General features: G+C 28.7%; 2 protein-coding genes and 1 non-coding gene across 3 annotated transcripts; 2 read left to right on the top strand and 1 right to left on the bottom strand.

Annotated features, from left to right (window-relative positions):
* Positions 1–3,062: 3,062 nt before the first annotated feature.
* MIR319L (microRNA MIR319l) lies at positions 3,063–3,164 on the top strand. Its single transcript, NR_048893.1, has one exon. It is a non-coding gene; the product is annotated as a microRNA MIR319l (primary transcript).
* Positions 3,165–4,331: 1,167 nt separating this feature from the next.
* On the bottom strand, positions 4,332–5,431 carry GLYI-24 (putative lactoylglutathione lyase). The gene is made up of 3 exons (NM_001353888.1): positions 5,146–5,431; positions 4,826–4,931; positions 4,332–4,725 (listed from the first exon to the last, which is right to left on the bottom strand). Exons 1-3 carry the CDS (start codon positions 5,286–5,288, stop codon positions 4,489–4,491), a joined length of 486 nt encoding a protein of 161 aa, NP_001340817.1. The 5' UTR covers positions 5,289–5,431; the 3' UTR covers positions 4,332–4,488.
* Positions 5,432–12,136: 6,705 nt separating this feature from the next.
* LOC100818154 (uncharacterized) lies at positions 12,137–15,207 on the top strand. Its single transcript, XM_003549721.4, has 4 exons — positions 12,137–13,182; positions 14,360–14,539; positions 14,636–14,687; positions 14,800–15,207. The coding sequence occupies exons 1-4, from the start codon at positions 12,923–12,925 to the stop codon at positions 14,890–14,892; spliced, it is 585 nt and encodes a 194-aa protein (XP_003549769.1). The 5' UTR covers positions 12,137–12,922; the 3' UTR covers positions 14,893–15,207.
* Positions 15,208–15,334: the final 127 nt, after the last annotated feature.

The following is a 15,334-nucleotide window of genomic DNA, read 5'->3' as shown; positions in this document are numbered from 1 at the left end:
TTTTTAAAAAAATTATAATTTTTTTTACCTTTTTTCTATTTTTTTATTTTAAAAAATTATTTAAACATATAATAAATATTATTAACTTATTATTAGTATATTTTTTATGATTTTATTTTATATTTTATTAATTTATTTTAATTTTTTATTATTTAAAACATGTTATATATTTTTAATATTGTTTTTTAAAAAAAATTATTTATTTAAAATTTAGATAATCTATTAATAAAAATACATAATAAAATTAAAATCAACATAATTAATACATTAATATAAAATACACAATACAAATGAAAAAAAACATAGAAAGTACATTAATATAATTTTTTGAACTTACATATACAAAATTAGAAACTTTTTATGCAGTTTCATATTTATTTAACAGTTTTTAAAAAGATTTTTTTTACATTACATACACAAAATTCATTCCATTTCACTAATACAACAAATAAGTACATAACTAATATAATTTATGCTTTTTATGTTTATGCTTTTTATGTTTTTCTTTTATTTATATTGTGTATTTTATATTAATGTATTAATTATATTGTTTTAAATTTTATTATGTATTTTTATTAATAGATTATCTAAATTTTAAATAAACAAAAACATTTAAATAAAATAATATTAAAAATATATAACATATTTTAAATAATAAAACATTAAAATAAAATAATAACATATCAAATAAAATCATAAAAAAACATACTAATAGTAAGTCAAGTTAATATTATTTATTATACATTTAAATAATTTTTTTAATTTCTTTTTACAAAAAAGAAAAAAAAAACATAAAAAATTATAAATTTGAAAAAAAAATAGCTTAAACATTAAAAAAAAACAAACCGCTTTACAAAATCATAATAATAATAATAATAAAAAGTTTTATGACTTTAAAGTGGTAAAATTAAAAAAAAAAATTCTTATAATCTCAAAGTCATAAGATAAGATTAACATCATAAATAATTTTACGTCAGTTACAAAAGAATTGTAACAATGTTACGACTTCTACTAACTCTCAGAATTAATCTCTTTTTAAGTAATTTTTTGAAGCATACCTCCATAAAAATTTACCCCGGTAAAAATGGCCTCTTATTTCGTTCATACGAGGACTTGACAATGCATTCCCTGTGATGTGGTTAATAAAGGCATCACGCTATCATGTGGGAATGCAAATCCCATCCTTAATACTTTATTGGTTTGATTGGGTAACCCACAGGAAGATTAATACAATTAAAGAACGAGTAACTTATTTTTTTTAGTTTCTAAAATTATAGAGTATTGTTATAGTAGTTCTTGAAATTAAAAAAAATATGAAACTTAAATTACGTCATTTTAATTTCTACTATGTTCAACTTATTATTATCATAGTCTTTAAATTTTTTAATTTATTATTCTTCTAGTCCATAACAGAAATAATGATGCAGTAAAAAAACAGAACTAATGATAAAGAATAATTTGACGATAAATTTAATTTCAGGAATTTATTTGATATTTTTATAATTTCGATGTCTCACAATTTCAAAAATTAAAATGATAGTCTACTTAATAAAATAAAAAAAGTAACTCTTAGTTGTTTCAATGGTTTCATTGTTTGAAAGTGTATATACTAATATACTAAAGAAAGAAATGAATGCATTACATATGAATTCATGTCCACTTATATAAAATATTCAGCATGCGTCCAAATTTGGACGAAAAAATGAAGAGAAGAAAACTCTTTCTTGATACAAAAACAAAAATACCACTGATTATCTCATTTCATTTTTTATACAGGAGTAGGATATTCATATCATCATTTTATATTTTATATTTTTCAGGTTCAACAGAAGTAAATAAAAATAAAAATAAAACTTATTTTTTATTTATTTGTTTCTCCTATCAAACAGCTTAAAAAATCGTCTTACTTATTAGTTATTACTCATTTTCTTTCCTTATCCTCTCCTTTCACTAACACTTAAAACAGTTATTGGACGGAATGATAAATTTAACTTCTATCGAGTAAGAATTTTGGTGAACCCTTGTCTAGAATAGAAGCTACCGCAAAAGTTCAGAGTCCGGGCAGGGCAGAAGGAATAATTGACCTAGAGCATAGGTGCATAACCACTTAGTAGTAACTTGCAAAGTCAAATATTCTCTCTATTTATTCCATTATTAAGCTTTTAAAAAAAGTATCACTCTCTACAAAGTACATATTATCTCCCTCATTTATTTTTCTAAAAGCTTATCAAAAAGAAAAAAATTAAAGAAATAGAGAAAAAAAAATGGAAAAACGACGATTTTAAGTGTTATAATATATATTACTTCTGAGAATGTTAACTTTTATTAGATAATACTTGTATCTTTTATTTAAGTATGATATCTTTACAATTTTTGTCATCATAACATTAATATACATGATTCTGTTTCACCAATTTTGTTTTTAGTGAGATTTTTTTCTTAATCATATTTTTTTATGCATTTACGATGCTTAAATTTGAAACTTTATTTAAAATGATTGAATCAAGTTTTACTCTAGTTGTTGATATTAAAACCTTACTATCAGGAACCTATATTTTAATTTTAGAATTGATTCCTAAAATAAGTAAAAGTAAAGTATACAAATTAAATTATTGATTAGAAAAATAACTATCGGTATTTAGTTGCATCCATAATTTATTATGTACATGCACCTATTTCTATCAATTGAAATTTTGTATCAATAACGAAAAACGAAAATTGTTTACTTTACTTTTGCGTCGTGGTCTTCATTTTGGTAGTAAGGAAGTAGGCTCGAACAAGGTTATGAACATCATTTTACACCTATGTCCTGGCATAGGTACTATGCCTTAAGGGACAAGCAAAGCTCGAATTGTCTAAAAGAAGGTGCTTTGTGCTTAGTAAGTAGTAACGGTAGGTTCAGTTATAAATGAGCACCTAATTTTTGTTTTCTAGTTGCAAGAAATTTAATTGAACTAAATTATTTTGACCATTAATTGAATCAAAGCTAAACAAAAGTCAATATAAAGGAACTCATTTTCCTTCTTACCTGCACTCTCGTCCATTTTCTACTCTTTGAACTGTGAAAGGTGCAGAAATAGGAGTTCCCTTGCAGCCCAAAACACCCTGCATGAACTACTTCATGTTGTTTTGGACTGAAGGGAGCTCCTTCTTCTTCACTTTCACCATTTTCATTCTACAATTCTATCGACTCAGAGGCTTGACACTACTTGTCATTAGCGATGTTTGAAAGAAAATGTTATCTGCATTTTCAGATTTGCAAATATGGAATCAAAATACTTCATCAATTCCCCCATCTCCTTTTTCATGTAACAAATTCCATCACAAAGGGAAGTTTTACCGATCAAAATATTAACTTCAGAACATTTACGAAGACTTTTTTCTTTTTTTGCTTGCTCAAGGACAGATAACCGTGTTCCAACTTCAATTTTGGTTTTTAGTTTTAATATTTTATATTCTTATATATTATCATTTCCACCCGTACATCATTTCACTCTTTACTGAACGTAATTGACCATGAGTTGCATAACCAAAACCTATTTTTAAAGGATCTTTCATCTGTCCATTGAAGCAATTGTTTCTTCATGGTACCCCATTTGCTTTATTTTCAAATACAGAGCGCTTGTTTAGTTGCTTACTTCACGTTTACACTATGTGAAGCATTCTCCCATAGACCCTCATTAGACGTGTTGTGTGCCTGCCACGAAATTCCTAGATGTTCAAGAACTACATTTGGTATATTTCAAGAAATTCAACACATTTCTTCATCCACCTTTATTCCTTGGAAATCTGTAAATCGTGTGCTGTAGCATTCTTTGTTATATTCCCCAAAATTATAGTTTATTCTCTCTTCAAACATTGGCCCGAGAAGCTGTTAGGATGGGCCAAGAGAGGCTTAAATATGCCCTAAAAATTAAATAGCTAAAACACTATATAGAATATAATTGATATTTGTATTATTATTTTTTAAAAAAAATAATGAGATGTTGACATGTGGATAGATAATATTCAGTGATTAACATTAATTAGGTATATATAAATGTATTTTCTTTTAGGAAAATCAAGTAATGAATGAATGAAAATATTGTACTCTTTATTTTATGATCTTATCTCTCTTTTTACTATAGATCAGGTTATTTTCTGTTACCCTAATTTCTAGGGGTAACAGAAGAAAAGGTTAAATCAACCTCCCTTGCACATTAAGGGCAAGCCAACGCAAATCTAAAGAACAATCCAAATGGGTTATCAATTCCTATGCAGTCTAGAACACATGCTAATGGATCACCGTCACCCATTCACCCCAAGTTCCCAGCTCAACAAAAGAGAAAAACGATGACAAATAGTTTTACTAATTACACTTTCTCAAGAAAAATTTATTACTATTGCTAACATACAACATGGTTTACATATGATAATTATATACAAGAATTAACGGGGATCGAAGGCAGGCATGTCATTGCAACTTGTTTACTACATTGGTATCATTTGTTAAATCTGCTGCTGGCGATTTTGAATATTGCAATTGAAGCGTGAGCATGACCATACTTTGTCCTCTGGTAAAGGTACTACAGGGATGTTGTCACAGTTGCAGATTTCAATCATCATGCCATCTGGGTCGTGAAAGAATAGCTGATCAACGAAGATTCCACTTTCCTCTACTCTGTTCTTCACGTACTCTATCTTCATTTGCTGCAGTCTTTTTTCCACCGCTGCTATGCTTTCACACTACAACAGTGCACAATTCGTTCAGTAAGTATGCAGTTACACACATATATGACTATACGTTTAAGTTTAAATGATTATAGGAAGATAGAGAAAAAAATACTTGGAAAGAAATGTGGTTGTCCTTAGGATTAATTGGAACAAGCTTGGGCATGCCTTCTGGGTCTTCTGATTGAAGAAGGTGTATTCCAATGCCATAATTGAATAACCTACCAGGATCATTATCAAATAAAAGGCGATAATTTTAATATGAAAAAATAATGGGATCTTTCTGTTTTTACATGGCATGTTGAATTAACTAAAAATTGGTCAGATTGGTTTTTCAACGGAAGAAACAATATGTCTTCTTAAGTCTATGAAATTGTGCAACGATGTATAATATTACATACTAATACTAATATTAATACAAAGGATTAAACATACCATGCCCCATTGAAGTCTAATGAACTAGGTCTCTTAATAGGAGAAAACCCAAGAACATTCACGTAAAAATCAACGGATTTCTCCACTGATGCACACACAATTGAGATATGATTCAATGACTTGAGTTGCAGGGGATTGGCCATTCCGTTTTTCCCTTTTAATAACTTCTGTCAATGACAGAACAGTGAAGAAGAAAACAAAACGAGAAGCGGTGCTAAAAGGTATGGCGGTACAAAAAGATTTAAGCGAATCAAAGAAATGAAAGAATATTCTGGATGGGATAGAGAGAGTGATGTTGTTTTCCTATGACTAGCTATGCGTGCTTCTATTTATAGGGACTTGGTAAGAATACACAAATATTTTCCACAGCATGTGTTAGAACTTTCATGTTTCGACTTTGGATTTGGATTCTCTCTTTGAATTCAAACAAGGATTTTGTTACACGTAGATTTCGTGTTGATGAATCAGATCTCGACAGCAAGTAACACTTATCTTGTTTCCCGACACGGAAGTTTTGTGTTTGTCTAAGTGACCGAGTCTATTACTTTTTGGTGCAATGCTGAGGGATCGAAATAATGGATAAGCATTAAGAAACGTGCAATTAAAACAGAGATAGCTGTTAATATCACATGCAGAGACAGAAAGAACCCAACAATGAATTTTCTTTGAATAGCATCCTCGTTATGAAGGTATAACAAAACAAATGGAGTGTGATTTAAATTTTTTTACTTTTTAATTAAAATAAACTATTACATGAAGAAAAATAAAGTGGTATAAAAAATATAGTAAGAATTTCAAAAAATTATCAACAATTTAGAATCATTTTATTTTTCACCGACTATTAAAAAAAATCTTGTGTCATATCATATAGGAAATGTATTTTTAGAATTATGACACACGATTTTGAAAATGCATTTTGAAATATTTATACGTGATAGTTCTAAAAATATGTCTTTGAAATAGGTATATATTATTCTGCAAAGTTATTTTTGATAGTTATAAAACATATCTTAATGAGTCTCACTAAACAAGTGGGTGCAATCTATCACGTGCAAACATTTTTCTTATTAGTTTCTCTTGTTTTAATTGTATAAGAAAAATGAAGTTTGGTTTACACTAGAGATGGACATTTAGGTAAGTCTGTTCGTAATCTGCAAAGCCTACATTCTCAATGAACTTATTTTTAGCGAGCCCGCTCACACCTCGCATAGCTCGCAGGCTTCGCAAGCCAGTCCGAATTAGTCAAAAAAAGAAATAAAAATTTAAATTTTAAAATATAAAATTTGACCCATTTTAAAAATTAATTATGAATTGTCGAATAAAAAAATTATTTACCCAAAATGGTAACATAATTTTCAACTTAAGTCACCTAAAAAGATTTTTTCTACATTATGTTTATTTAATCTATAATTCTATAGTAAATCAAAATATTATATCATCATTCACCCACCATTGAATCATATAATTTTATGCTTAATCTATAATTCTATACTTTTATTTTTAAGTTTTTTTACTTAGTTTACACCCCTTATTATTTTTTAGTAGTATAATTTTTCTACTAAAATGTAAAAAGTCTATAGGTGGTCACGGGTTAAGCGTACCAAGCTAAAAAAACTAACATTTAAATGAGCTCAAAATATCAAGGCATGTATACTGCAGTGATTGTGGGTTTCGCAGGTGGCCATGGGCCCTAAGCTCGTTTGCCCAGCTATAGTTTACACTATATAATATATGAAATTTGTAATGAACATATCATGTAACACAGTATCACATGAAGAAAAATGCACAATATTATATATAATATTGATTAAAAAAAAGGTAATATTATATAATAAATATGGGGGAATGAGGTTCAAAATTAGGGTTTAAAGAATTACTATAATGATAAGATAAAAAGAAAAGGAATTTAGCTGGGGTTCAAAATTAGGATTTAAGATTGAATGAAAATAAAATTTTAAAGACTAACAAACATGGAGGGTGTAAGGTAAGGGTTTAAAAGGATAAATCTAGCAGAAAAAAATAAAAAGAGATATGGGGATGTACTTAGAAGAAATGGGAGGGTGTAAATAGAAAGTTCGAAATTTGAGTGCATCATTGGGCTCGGATGGGGAATTAGCCAATTAAAACCTAGTAACTACTCAGCTAATGAAGAAAATAAAGAAAAAAGAAAAGAAATACAATCCAGACCAAATTTATTTAAGCTGACTATCAATTAATCTAATTAATTTATCAATTTACTTACATAATGATTTTTGATACACAATGATAAGTTCTAATTTTATTTATTTGATACTCCCTTTAATACTACCAATAATTACTAAAATTTTAATTCATAGATAATCTTAAATTATTCAAGCTTATGATTTTTTCTCTGAAATTAAATAAATATAATCTCTTTCAAATATTTTAACATAGGTCTCTTGATCATTATAAGCACAATAGTAAACTTATATTGAAAATACACAATTTATTTATTCAAAATAAGAAAGAAGAGAAAAGATGTCACCTAACCTTGTAATCTTTTACTCACTCTAAATGGTAGAAAGCGGTTGAAGTACCGTTTTTGGCGACACAAAAAATAGTTCTCATAATTGTGATACACACATTATGACCCACAGGGTGGCTCCTCTTGGCAGCCCTTTATCTCTCCAATAAACGTTTTTCTGTAAAAATCTCTTACATGAGAAAATATAATATACAAAATAGTATTCTCCGGCAGATATTTGATTCAATTTTGTTAAGTAATATTTGAAGAAAAAAAATTGGTGCAAAGTAATATTTTAAAGTTAATCCAATAACTAGTACAGTATTATTACGCAGCTCGTACTTCATAAGTTATGGTTAACAACGATATCTTTTATCGTGTGAAATAGGATTTAAATTCTTTAAGTATAATTTTATAAATAAAATATTAATTAGAAGAGAAAACTACACTAAAAATGATTAATTAAATGTTTAGCATAAATTAGTTTTTTTTCTTGCAAGTGCATAAATTAGTTATGGGGCAGAAATAATAGATAGTAAATACTATAAAAAAAATGAATTTTATTAAATCGAGTTAGAAATGTATAACGCACAATAATATCTCCATATCCCAATATTCCTCTAACTCTAATTCAATAGAGGTGTTCATAAAATCTAACTTAATATAAATAGAAAAAATTGATAAAAAAAACTGAAAATCAAATGAACCAATAATCAAATAGATCAAAAAATTGTAAATCAAATTTTTTTATTGGATCAAATGAGATTTTGGATTTAAATAGAAATTTATAAATAACACTCAATTTTATTTTTATTTCTTATATATTTATAAAATTATCACATATGTATATATAACTTATATATATTCATAAAAAAAATATTTAATTAAAGATATTTTTACTAATTATTTGAGTTAAGATGCTTAAATATTATATTATTAATTATATAATGACATATAAATAAAAATATTTGATACTTTAAATCATTTTTTATTATATTTATTATATATTTTATTTTTATTTAATATTTTCTAAAAAAATAAAAGTAGGATTAAAATAAAAAAATTGATCCAATTCAAATCACTTTAAATTTAATCAGATCGAATCAAATAAAAAATTTAACTAAATTGAATGATGAATTAACAAAATCAAATGATTGAATTAAATAATTTTTCTGTTCAAAACCAATCAAATCCAATCCAAAAACATCCCAAAATCCAACTATCATTTTCCAACATCATGATCGTGTTATTGATATTATCTGGTATGATTGCAAATTTGGAGCCCTATTCCACCATGGAAAAGAAACATTCAGTAAACCGTGTATGGCCTGGAATTTAACGAATTACTTGAGTGTCCGGCAAGAAATACTCACTGCAACCATCCGAGAAAAAGCTTAGTGTCCTAATGGAATAAGGGATCTGTTTTATTTTCTACCAATACAATATGAATATGCATTATTAACTTATAATATTAAAAACATAATCAAAATGTGAAATAATGGATATTTTTAAAAGGATTCATTGATGAATTGTAAATGTGAAATTATTAATGTCATAATTCTCTCAATTCATAACATATAGTCCTCTTTGCTTAAAAAAAACATATAATCCTCTTGTTAAAAGATAATATTCTGTAATTTATTTCTTATTTCTACAGCATTAAAAACATAATATTAAAATTATATATTATTATTATTATTATTATTATTATTATTATTATTATTATTATTATTATTTGAATTGATAATTCATTGATGAATCAACTTGAATATATACAAAGTTCCTCGCACAAATTTTAGGAAACAAAAGTTGTTATCCTTCTTTATCCCTGTATTGACTTTTATTGAGAATATTTAATATGTAGTTAAGAAAAGAGGTTTTACAGAAAGTGATGAAGCCAAATTGAAAATTAAGTTATTTGAGATGTAAAACAATAGTATCATAGGATAGGATGTATTTAATTAGGATTTTAAAGAATTAATTTTTTTAAAACAAACTTGAGATATTCAATTAAAATTTTTAAATAATAGAAATAAATCTTGTGATATTCAATCAAGACTATTAGAATTTATTGAGGAATTCAATCAAATATATTGATATTTAATTAAATTTTTTTGCAACTTAGAAGAAGTCGTGTGATATTTAAAGTATACAAATTTCAATAGGTTATTTTTAAGGATGAATTTTAGTAGATTTCATGAGATTTTTTTAGTACAAGATACACATGAGATAATTTCATTCAAACCCTTGAGATTTCATAAGATTTTATTTTTTTTCTGTCAATTGACATATTTTTCTTTTTCATCACACATTTTTATAATTTTGTTCTCTTTCGACTAATAGACAATTGTAATATGAAAGATCTTTTGTTACAATCCATCTCCTATCCTTAGGCCTCATTAGGCCATTATTAGTATTCATATTTCTCTATTTGTCTTTTAGTAATAATAATATCTCTTGTTGGGTTTTAGAAGAAATTTGTTATAAGATTGTGAGTATTTATCTATATATACATTGTAATCATGATGAAAGGAATAAATGAAAAATCCAAAATATTATTTTTATCTCTTTTAGTTATAAAATTAGGAGTAGAAGTATAATAGTTATTTATTTTCTTTAAGAGTGGCGTTTTCATCGCTCTACTCACCTCTCAAACACACTTCACCACCTTTCATGGACATTTCGATGTCTAGCAAATGATTCGATCTACTGCCCATTGTCGTTTACTAGTGGTCACCACCACAACAACCACTACCGACACCCCCACAACCATTGCCCTACTTGACAGCTCCACATCATCTTCATTACTTGTGGGAATGATTTTGAGAACACCAGGAACTAATTGCTAAGCATGTTCAGTCCTGTGGCACCTCTTCATTCGTCATCCCCTACTTTAGCCGCTTCAACTTTGCGACACCCACCAAATCCTGAACCAAATCTAAAACCATGAACAAACATATATCGATGGTCACCAATGGCTTCCACAACATTGGCACAACAACCAACAGAAAATAAGTTGACATCGACAATCGCTCCAAAGGAGAAATCATCGTCGTTGACAGTGATCGCTGTGATGCAAATGTCAAAGGAGATTGATTCGTCATGTAACATGTTTAGAGTTCTTTGTATATGATGAGTTTTTTTAAAGTTTTAGGTGAGAAAAAAAATCATGGATCTTTATTAATACATTTTAAGGCTTTTTAAAAATTCTTAATGTCATTCCAAATCTTATGAAATATAAATCCATTAAATTTAAACTACAAAACCTTAATCATAAAAATCTTTTAATAAAATTTTAAAAGTTATTACATTCCTACAAAATATTTTAAAATTAATAAGATTTTTTTATGTCAAAATATTCTTTAAAAATCTTAACCGAATACACCTTACTTAAATAACAACATAATTATAGTTGTATACAAAACAACATAAAAACATAATTATATGCATTAATGCGAATAAAAAAATCAATCCACAAAATATATAATTTTGAAATTCATCTCAAGATTTATGTATATAGAAGTATATTATTATAAAATCCTTGTTCTAATAGTTAAGTATATCTTTTGAGTTTGGTAAAAAAAAATAGATATATATTTTGAGATGATTTTTTCTCAATGAATGGCCATATTCTTTTCAACAACTTCCCTTTTTAGTATTTCTTCTCATTTCGTTCTCATTATCTGTCTCCTCTCATTTTGCCTTTTTCCATTGCATAGACACGAAAAGAGAAAATGGGAAATGAGTATCATGCATTGTATGTTTTGAAATGTATAGATAAAAAGAAGAAAGAGACAGGGATTTTTTTTATAAAAAATAATAAACAGTAAATATTGTAAATAGTATGATGAAAAATAAAAAACGAGATTAAAAGATAAATCAAGTGAAAGTAAATATATAAATGTAATTACTTGGAAAAATCCAAATTATATAAATGAAATTTATAGTTAATAAATGTTTTTAACTGTATATATTATATTAAAATTAATTAAATTTCATAATAAATAAATATCATTTAATATATCAATTATATTTTAAATTTATAATGAATAACTGAAATTATAATATAAAGTTGCTTTTAATTATTGAATTTTCGCAGAAATTTATTAAAATTCAATTATAAATAAAAAGAATAAATTAAAAGATATAGAAATTTAAGAAAATCATATATATATATATATATATATATTATATAAAGAAAATAATTTTAAATAATAGAAATAAAAACTTTTTACTAGTTAGGCCATTGCCAAGAAGAGGATTAGACTTTGATCTAATCTAATTTAATTCTCACCAGCTATCATCAAGCTTCCACGTGTACATACTTTTTTCAACAAAAAAATGAGCATGAAATAACATTGAAACTAAAAATAGTTGAAGGAAGATTCGAAGGCTTCCTAAACAGACACACGAAACGAATCTCCCTTACTTACATAAACAAATCTTAATATATATATATATATATATATATATATATATATATATATATATATATATATATAAAATTGATTTTGATGGAGGAATTTGGAACAAGAGTACCGTAACGTAACTCTGATACCTTTGTCCTCTTTGTCTTTCTTTCCTAATTCATTTCCATCTCTCTCTCTCTCTCTCTCAGGAGAGAAAAAACGCTCACGCATGTGCGCGCGCCCACGCCCAACAACTGCCTAACTTATCACCTCAACGCACCCAATCGCAGATTCAGTTTTTGGGGCAACTCTAATCAAATCAAAATCCTGTCTTTCTTCTAGATTCAGTTTTTTTCCCCCTCCACTTCAACTGGGTTTCCTCCAATTTCCTGTAATGGTTCTTCAGTTCTGCTAGATTATTGAATTCCCAATTCGCATTTTTTTCCCCTTTTTATTTATTTATTATTATTGGATTGGATTGGAAGAGATTTCGTTGCTGACGTGTCTTTTTGAGGTTGGCGAGGGTCATTCTTTAGAGGTCCTTTTTTTTCACCGGATTCGTAGGTTGAGATTTTTATATGTGGCGACGATTTCTATGCCCCGGTTGGGTGTGTTGTGTGAATTTCTAGTAGGTCATGAATTTCATTTTCATCCAAAAGGGGTTACTTGGTAGTACGTGATTGGGATTTAGGAAGTGTACAATAGATCACTTGAAAATTCTTGGAGCGATTAAATTAGATCAGAGATGTTTTATTTGATAATTTTGTGGAAAATTGTTGTTTGTATTGCATAATTGGATGGTGAGGATCTAGGTTAAGTTGTGGTGGTTTGTGTTGTTGCTAGTTGGGAGGTGGTGGTAGTGTAATCTGTTTGTTGCATTGCAATGTCTGGTGGAACGCCACGTGGGGGAGGTGGATTAATGAGGCAGAGGCATAGCCAGGGGTATGCAAGCAGTGGTGATGACCTAGAGGATGATGCATGCTCGAGGCACCGCCCCTTTTTGGCCCCGAGTCCTCCGCCTAGGACGTGGATTGAGATGCTGGAAAATTTTCTTTGGCTTGCTTCCGCTGCTTTCATTCTATACTTTGGGGATCAACATTCCAATTTGATATATCTGTTGTGCCATGACAATCGAATTAGAAGGTAACAGCATTCTAATTGCAGTCTCATGCATAATATGGTTTGAATTATACTTATGAACTGCCAGTGGTACTTCAATTATCTCAAAGTTCATTATTTCGTAGTTGCTTGTGTGCGTACTATTCATGAATTATTTTTATACCAACCATGATAGCTGCAAATGTTTTCAATATCTAAATCTAATCCTTGACTTGGTTAATCCTCAAGGTTAGTTTGGAGTACAGTTGTTCAGGCTTATGTTGAATATGTGAATTATAAGGGATTGAGTATACAGAGAGAGAGCTGCTTAACTATTAAGACTTTTTCCCCACTTATCATTAGTTCAAGACCCTGTTGGTCTTGCTTACTATTAAGTTCACACCATTGTGAGCTATGAACAGTGGGGGAGGGGCAAGGAACTGAGAATATTGGTCATTAGTGTTGTATTCAAGTGTGCTTTCTTGCTTAACTGTCATGCCAATGCAGAAGCCAAAATGTGAAGCTGCACATTTTTGAAGGTGTAGAAATCGTAGGAAACCAAAATGTATTTATTAGCATATGCTTCTCATTTATAAAATAAAAATCAGGTTAGCCTTTTCGTCTATTTAATGGATGGAGGGGAGGGAATCATATTTATTTGCATGTTTTAATTGGAGAAACTCTAGTATATGGTTATTTTTCAATTAGGATATTTGTGTCCATATTTTTTTTACATTGATTGTTGTCTAATTAATTGAAAGCGAATATTACAAGTCATAAGACCAGACCACGAGGCAAGGCATGTGTGCGAAAGATTAAATCATCAATCCTGAACATAAAAGTAGTCCATACTCTGTATCCCATAACATGATCCTGTAGTATGATGTGATTCTTGGCTAAATCTTATCAACTCCCGTCCACTGACTTGTATTTATATCGACCATATGGATATATTAAGCTAACAATATCCCAACCGATATTTGGAAGTGAAATGACCTATTTAATACTATTTAACTTGGTCTACCCTCTCTCCAATTATAAGAAAGGAAACCTGTTTTGGTGATGTATAACATGGGTATGGCTGTACCTGTTTGAAGATGTCTAACTTTGAGCTAATGAAGAAATCTGGAAATTTTATAGTTTTCGTAATTCTGATAGATTAGACTACTTGACTTTATATCAGTATCACAATTTTCATGATTTTCTCCTTAATTTATTGCAGATTGCCTTTATATCTTGGGATGATAGGTATTGGTTTGAATACAATGATTTTCATTTATACAACTATCTTGGTCTGGAGTGCTCGAAGGTTTGATGAAAAATGGGGATTAAAAAAATGGGAAGTAACAAGCATCTCTGTGTTGCCATTTGCCACAGTATTTGGAATCATCTCCTTTTGCATGTAAGGAATGACCAGATCTTCCGAGTTTTATTTCAATTGTGTGTAATGTTTAAGTGTTTTCTTGTTTTGCTGACTCGGTTTCCCTTGCTTCTCTAGGTTTTCCTTTGCTTTGTGGCCAATATGGAGTTTCTTGACACTTCCTCTTCTGGTATATCAAGAGTTTAGTTTTACATTTATTGTTATGTTTACATTCTAGTTAATTTTATGTACCACCAATTGGTAAAGTTGTGCTAATCACCTCATTTCTCTATGTACTGCAGTTTACACTATTTATGGCTTGCATGGTGGTAATCCCTTGCCTCATTTTTGGGACGCTGCGGCCTCAATATTACGATGAGCTCCGTACAGATTAAGCCTCATGATTCAAGTGAGGAATAGTACTGACTTAGATAAAGAGTTTCTAACAGGTCAATGATTGGTTAGTGGTTGCTATGTCGTTGAAGTTTTGTCTCCAAGTAGCATGGTGTATTACATGTTATGCTTTCCTAAGCTGGTGCGAACAGTGAGAGCTAAAATTCTTTTCATCCTTACAATTAGATTAGGTTAGAGTGATGGTAATGCGGCTGGTCTTAGTTGCTACAGGTAGAGATATAGGACTTGTGGGTAAAGTTTTCAGTTCTATCAATTGGACACCTTCAGTTAATGATATCATAGCAAGCATTTTTGCATTTTCAGTTTTGCATGTTTACTCGGTGATTTACTGTGGGGAGCATCACTTGAAAATGCAGACTTATTGGATTGAGTTAGGCACATGCTTTATAGTTTATCATGTCACGTCAAGAGGGGAATGTCCTG

The sequence above is a fragment of the Glycine max genome, chromosome 17, assembly GCF_000004515.6.
Source record: "Glycine max cultivar Williams 82 chromosome 17, Glycine_max_v4.0, whole genome shotgun sequence".
Classification (NCBI taxonomy): domain Eukaryota; kingdom Viridiplantae; phylum Streptophyta; class Magnoliopsida; order Fabales; family Fabaceae; genus Glycine; species Glycine max.
Note: the sequence above shows the minus strand (reverse complement) of the source record. Positions and strands in the feature narration are given on the sequence as shown.